The sequence below is a fragment of the Pseudomyrmex gracilis genome, unplaced genomic scaffold, assembly GCF_002006095.1.
Source record: "Pseudomyrmex gracilis isolate BER0280 unplaced genomic scaffold, ASM200609v1 scaffold_8, whole genome shotgun sequence".
Taxonomy (NCBI): Eukaryota; Metazoa; Arthropoda; class Insecta; order Hymenoptera; family Formicidae; genus Pseudomyrmex; species Pseudomyrmex gracilis.
This window is the reverse complement of record NW_018020592.1, coordinates 1,700,989-1,708,192: the sequence shown is the minus strand read 5'-3', so window position 1 is coordinate 1,708,192 and position 7,204 is coordinate 1,700,989. Positions and strand designations below refer to the sequence as shown.

The following is a 7,204-nucleotide window of genomic DNA, read 5'->3' as shown; positions in this document are numbered from 1 at the left end:
AATTTTGAACGTAAACGTGCTTGCGCTGGCAATTTGTTCGCGCGAATTTATTCAGTCCGTCAAAAAACGGAAAGCATCGGGTCACATCATTAATATTGGCAGGTGTGTATTAAATACGAAAATAAAAACTATCTTAGAAACAAAGATAATGTCAAATTTATAAAATAACTTCGAAAAATATTCGCACAAAGCGAGAAATACAAACAAAATATTTTTCGTTAACTCTTTGACTCCAGTGTAGCCGGACAACTTGCAGAAATGATGCCAGTAAGCATGAGTATATATCCTGCCAGTAAATATGCAGTAAGAGGTATGGCAGCATCCTTACGCGGTGATTTGGCAAGAGAAAAGTTAGACGTAAAAGTCACGGTACGCAAACTCTATCTATAGAAAACTTTTCAATAATAACAAACACACGAGAACAGTATTGTAAAATATCTTGATATCACAAATATAGAACATTAATCCCGGAGCGGTAAAGACGGAGATGATAGATAATTTCGTCGATAAAGTAAATCTTGGTCCTCTTTTGGAGGGCAAGGATATTGCGGACACGGTCATTTATATCCTGAGTATGCCGCCTCACGTACAGGTATGATATTAGCGATAAGTACGCGAAGTACAATTGTGATACACTATTTTTTTATATTTACGTTTGTCGATTATAAGTCTATAAGGGAATTTAAGCGTTTTTAAACAACTTACAAAAAGAATACGCGTTACATGACACAAGTCATATTCAGTTTAGTGTAAACAATTATAACACATTGCTTTAAACAAAAAGTATATTGTACAAAATATTATAGAAATCTCTTAATGCTAGTTTAAAACAAATTTAATGTATCAATAACGATAATTCTCTCGTTTCAGATATGGGATATAACAATACTTCCTCACAANCCAAACGAGGAACCACCTTCATCTTAATTCTTTCGGTACAGAACAGCGCAATAAAAAATTAATATGTGCTAACAAATAGAAAAAGCTTTGTAAACGAGAACTTTTGGATAAAACCTGGTCTAACCTTTTTAGTGTATATTTTTCTTTCTTGTTCAAAGTTGAAAAAAGCAGATAGGTTTTTGCAAAACTCTTACTGAGAGCGCGTATTATGCGCCTATCCCACGAACTAAAACGAACTTATTCTGGGCGTGTATACGTGCCTTCAAAATAATTGTATCTTTCTTTAAAGCACATATTTGTATCAGCAAATAATTAAACTAATACATCTCAAACTTGCAGTTAACAAAAAATTGAAGAATAAATATATATTTCTTAGTNTGTATGTATTTATATAATTGTATTTATAATAATGTATAATAATTTTATTTTGTATACATTATATATATATTTATAATGTATAATAATATATTTATAATGTGATATTTGATGCTTTCGCGGTGTGTAGTATTAACACACAAAGATGTTTTTTCGAGTTTGAACCGCGTTAGTGTCATTTTTATACCGACGTTTCGTGAATTACAGATCACTTCATCAGGGTTTAAAGAGCTGATACAGTATCAGGCTGCTTAAAGAGCAATTAGAAAGAGATACAGTATCAGGCTGCTTAAAGAGCCTGATATTGTATCTCTTTCTAACGCGGTTCAAACCCGAAAAAAAACATCTTTGTATTTATAATGTATAATAATATATTTATAATGCCTAATTGTGTGTGTGTGTGTGCTACAGTTTATCTTATATGTATTTTTATTCTTATGTATCGTATTTTTTTCATTTTTCTTGCCAAAGAATTTTTTAATGTAATTTATTTTGCGCGGAACATTAGGTCAGTTTTAGCGCCATTCACTTGTAGACAAATGTATATTCACCTGACAAGGTCAGCGAGTCTTCTCTCCTGCCCGCTTTTTATCATTACGCAAACTCAATGCACGGTACATTACTAAGAACAGATCGTAGCAGGTAAAGGAATATCTCTGGCAAATGATCCATGTTTCTCTCGTGCATCATCCCGGTGAATGATCCAGTATAACTTTGTGTATTGCCAAAATGGACAGACACGACCATAACCAAAGTTAGACAATTATAAAATGCGGTTATATGACGGAACCTTCATAATACACTAATTTTAGTTTTATTACGAGTTATATAATTCTGATGATTTATAATTCTGATCATTTTTTATTTACACGACCGATTGTGATCGCTCACGTGACGAAAACAATAAGCAAACGATGAAAAATTAGTATAATATTTCTAATGTTTTCATGAAAGTCAAAAAATATGTTCATATCGTCGTGCAAATGGCGAGATATTAAAACATGATGCATATAGATAAGCTTGAAAATCTCGATATAAGTTTTATACGCTCGAAGATACTTCCGATGAGTTATGACATTATTACGTAAACACAGCATTCATAATGACATGTGTTGATTTCTGAACTAGTCACAAGATAAAACAATGTGAAGCAATTTTGAATAATACAATACTACAGAATACGGACCAATACATATACTGAACTTATTTTTCTAATTAACAAAAAGTTTTAACTGTGATTACAATTGGATGTAAGTACAATCGCTAATTAATGAAATTTATTATCACTGACATGATGTGCCGTGCTAGTGATAACCTCTGTGCAGATATATTGCAAAAATATCAAAATACTGCTATATATTACAAATATCTGGAATAAATTATAATTGTAGTTGTGTAATTGTGATATTCTTTATAAAAGAGAATTTGCACAAATACTGTTGCGATATTATTTTGCAATCATCTGTGTGTCAAAAATTGCAGATATTCTTTAATATAAATATTCTGTACCTTAACTATAAAGTAACAAGTACAGAAAAAAAAAGTGGATTTGTACGAATATTGCATCACTGTTGCAAACAATAGTGTTTAAAAATCCATCAGTATTATCGTGAGAATATATTTAAAAACAAAACTTATATTAATTATGTTATCGTTATATCTCGTTGGTTGCTCCTACTGGTAAGGATAATGTATATATATGCATCGAAACTCACTCTGAATGATTAATAGTCGAGATCTTTACAATGGAACGTTGGTTGGGAAAAGTCGCGCTCGTCACCGGTGCGAGCAGTGGAATCGGCGCGGACATCGGGCGAACACTCGCGATAAACGGGATGAAGGTAATCGCTGTCGCACGACGGATGGAAAAGTTGCAAGAACTGGCCGCGGATGTTCAAAGGAAATGCAACGCGAAATTACATCCCATACGATGCGACGTTCAAAAAGAAGAGGACATTCTCGAGGTATTCAAGTGGGCGGAAAAACATCTGAATGGTGTTGATGTTTTGATTAACAATGCTGGTGTCCTCTCGACGGCGTCGCTTTCAGGTAATTTTATTTGTAATTAGCATAGACGCATATATGCATAGACATATAAAGTATAGACTGGAAATTGCGAGGTATTCACTTCGCGACGCGTCGTAGACTACTTCGTGTGAATTCGTGATCGGCGGAAATATCCGAACGCTTCTCGCTGAAGTTTTACGGAATTCGACGAATTGCGAACTCACACACGGTGAGAAAAAAAATTAGGTAATATCGTATTTGTGAAACGAAATTCGAACGCCTCTCGCAGCCTCTAGTTCGCGTTGATCCGCATTTTTACGATTGTGTCGATTGCGACACATATAAGCGATGCAAAAACTCATGTCGCAGAAATTATGGCAAAAACGAAAATAACCACTCAATGACCACGAAGCAAAACTCACATACGTCGCACATTCAGCGCGCACGTTTGTTTGTTCGCGGCGCGAAGCTTACTTCACCCTTGTCGTCGCAGACTACTGACGCCGAAACGATTTTTTCTAGCGATGTCATTGTTGACGGTCGTAATTTCCAGTCTATACTTTATATGTCTATGCATATATGTATATATGTATATATGTCTAAGGTAATCAGATATATATATGTATATATGTATATATGTCTAAGGTAATCAGTTATATATATGCAAGGTTGGGTAGTGTCTAGTTAAAAAGATAAAAGTTAAGTTAAAAAGTTAAAAAGTTATATAATTTTAACTTTATCTAGTTACATTTTTAGACTCTTCTCTTTTAACTTTATTTAGTTATATTTTATCGGTAACTAGTAACTTTTTATTTTAACTCTCTTAAATCTACTATAGCCATAAGATTTTTTATTTGTTTGCATACAAAACGGAACATATTTCGTCGTATGATCATAATTAATTTTACATGTTTATAGGCCGAAAAATTCGACCAATCACAAAGCTCAGAATGATTCGTTTTATATGCGAATAAATTCGTACGTGTTCGAGTATTGAGCCAATAAACGTTGGGTGTAAAATTCAACGCAATTCACGTAATCGTCAGTGTTTACGATTGTAAGACGTTTATAAGATGCGTTCCGTTTCATATACGCGCATTTGTCCATAGTAAACATTACGTATAGTATATAGATCATGTGCGCATATGCAAAAAAACGGAATGTTCATAGCATGTTGCAGCAAAAAAGGGGATGCGCACAACAGCTGACAACAGCAGGGGTATGTTCCAAAATCCTACTTTGGTTACCAAAAACTATAGTACACGTGACGTGAAATATAGCATTTTTTCCATTATATGTAAGATTAAAACACCGTAAATGTTTGTAATTATTTGTAAGACTAAAACACTAAAATCATGAAAAAAAATTTAACTTTTAACTTGTTAATTTTTTTTTTTATTAATTTAACTTTTAATCAATTAATTTCATTATGGATTAACTTATATCTTAACTAAATAAAATTTTTAAGACCTTTAACTGTAACTTAACTTAAATAAAAACAAAATTTAACTTACCCAACCTTGTATATATGTATATATGTATATATGTATATATATGTCTATGGTAATACGCAAGAAAATCTTGCAAAACCTGAAGTTTTGATTTTGTTTTAACTTTGTTATTTTGTGTTTGAAAGAAGAGAGCACGGAAAATTTGCAAAAAATTTTGAACGTAAACGTGCTCGGGACGGCAATTTGTTCGCGCGAACTTATTCAATCCGTCAAGAAACGGAAAACATCAGGTCATATCATAAATATAAGCAGGTATTTGTATTAAACACGAAAATAAAAATCTCAAGAACAACAAAAATGTTACTTCATACAATAAATACGAAAGATATTCGCGCGTAGCGATAGATACAAACCGAAATATTTGTCGGTAATCTCTTTGATTTCAGTATAACCGGACACATTGCAGACTTTTTGTCAACAAATATGAGTATATATCCGGCCAGTAAATATGCAGTAAAAGGTATGGCAATGTCTTTACGCGGCGATTTGGCAAGAGAAAAGTTGGATGTAAAAGTCACGGTATACAAACTTTATCTGTAGAAAACGTTTATAGAAAACTTTTTCTTTACCAAACATAACAAAAAACACACGGAGCTAAGTATTGTAAAATAGATTGATATTGAAAATATAGAATATTAGTCCCGGAGTTGTGAAAACGGACATGATAACAAACGTGCCCAGTGTTACGATGAATCCTATGCTGAATGATAAAGATATTTCGAACACGGTCATCTATATTCTAAGCATGCCGCATCATGTACAGGTATGAGACTAGTAATAAGCACAAAGACAATTATGATCGTTTTTTTATATTTGCAATAGAAATAAATTTATGCGAGATTTTACGCGGTCTTGAATAAACAGCTTAGAAAAAGAGAATACGCGTAATATATACAAGTAATATTCATTATCTTCAAATGGTGTTCTTGACAACATATGTCAACCTCATCATTAAATTCGGAGAAGGATGACCTTTCGTACATAATTACGAAACAGTCTCCCCACATATCTATAACATATAACGACAATTTCAGATATGGGATGTAATAATAACGCCGTTTCATAAAGCACTGCCTAATCACGAAGAACGCTGAATCACTTTAACTTCAATTTTTTTGATACGAAACAGCTCAATAAAAAAATATTTTNGTGCTAACAAATAGAGAAAACAAACATGCAAACGAAGAGAAGTTTCAAGCAGACTCAATCTGAAATCTGTAGTAGAGCTCGTAGATTCTACCTCTCTACTTATACGCCAGTCTAATTTTAATTAGATAAGCAAATAGCTCGTTGCGAAACTCTTACTGGAAGCGCGTATCCCACAAAATAAAAATAACTTATTCCGAGCGTGAATACGTGCCTTCAAAATGATTATATCTCTAAGCGTATATTTGTGTCAATCAAAAAATTAAACTAATACACCTCAAACTTGTATTGAAAGTTGAAGAATAAATATATATTTCTTAGTTTGTATTTATAATAATGTATTTATAATGAAATGTGTCTAACATTGCGTTACATTTTATTCTATATGTGTTTTTATTCCTACGTATTGTACGAATTTTCTTCGTTTGGTTTTTTTGCCAAAGAATTGTTTATTGTAATGTAAATTTATTTCGCGCGGAAAACTATGCATCAATGTTAGCGCTATTCACGCTTACAGAGACAAGTGTATATCCGCTTGTGATACGCAAGGTCACGAGCATCTTCTCTCCCGCACGCCTCCCATCGTTACGTAAGCTCGATGCTTGATACGATAATAAGAACAGACCGTAACAGTCCGAAGTACGTGTTTGCTAGTCCTTCGGTAAAGGAATATCTCCGCTAAATGATCCGTGTTTCTCTCATGCATCATCCCGCTGAGAGATCCTGTTTAACTTTGCGTATTACCGAAATGAAGACACGGTCGTAACCAAGATTAGACAAAGTCAATTAGTTCAAGGATCCAGCGCGATCCGCGTTTTCTGTTATAGCATTAAACCGTTCTGACATATTCCGCGTTATCGTTTATGATTTACACATCCGATAATAAATAGCACACGCGATGAAAACGATAAGCGAAAGATTATTTCCGATGTTTTTCTTTATAAAAGTCGAATAATATTCTTATATTATTGTACAAACAACGACATATAGAAACATGATGCGTGCAGATAAAATTGTAAAAAACTCGATATATGTTTTGCGCAAAGATAATTTTTCCAGNCGCAAGATAATTACAACTACTGCGTCGTTACGATGTGTTGCATTGATTTGAAAAAAAAGTTACAAGATGAGATAATGTAAGACAATTTCAAACAACACTACNATGCTACTGAATGCAAAACAGTACATGTAGCGTAGTTATACTGTGATTAATGACTGAGTGCAGTCGATGATTGCTCTAGGAATAAATAAAGACATTTATTACT

At 33.2% G+C, this 7,204-nt stretch overlaps 2 protein-coding genes across 4 annotated transcripts; both read left to right on the top strand.

Moving 5' to 3' along the window:
• The first annotated feature begins 6 nt into the window (after positions 1 to 6).
• Positions 7 to 1,027, top strand: LOC109860758 (farnesol dehydrogenase-like). The gene is made up of 4 exons (XM_020440042.1): positions 7 to 102; positions 237 to 369; positions 458 to 592; positions 871 to 1,027. The coding sequence occupies exons 2-4, from the start codon at positions 259 to 261 to the stop codon at positions 925 to 927; spliced, it is 303 nt and encodes a 100-aa protein (XP_020295631.1). The 5' UTR covers positions 7 to 102; positions 237 to 258; the 3' UTR covers positions 928 to 1,027.
• A 670-nt stretch (positions 1,028 to 1,697) lies between these two features.
• Positions 1,698 to 7,187, top strand: LOC109860812 (farnesol dehydrogenase-like). 3 transcript variants are annotated; one of them, XM_020440164.1, is made up of 6 exons: positions 1,698 to 2,525; positions 3,007 to 3,324; positions 4,919 to 5,045; positions 5,180 to 5,312; positions 5,425 to 5,556; positions 5,828 to 7,187. In XM_020440164.1, the coding sequence occupies exons 2-6, from the start codon at positions 3,021 to 3,023 to the stop codon at positions 5,885 to 5,887; spliced, it is 756 nt and encodes a 251-aa protein (XP_020295753.1). In that variant the 5' UTR covers positions 1,698 to 2,525; positions 3,007 to 3,020; the 3' UTR covers positions 5,888 to 7,187. The 3 variants fall into 3 exon arrangements, with proteins under 3 accessions (XP_020295753.1, XP_020295765.1, XP_020295744.1); XM_020440176.1 differs by having other exon boundaries at positions 1,698 to 3,324; positions 4,922 to 5,045; XM_020440155.1 differs by having other exon boundaries at positions 1,698 to 3,324.
• Positions 7,188 to 7,204: the final 17 nt, after the last annotated feature.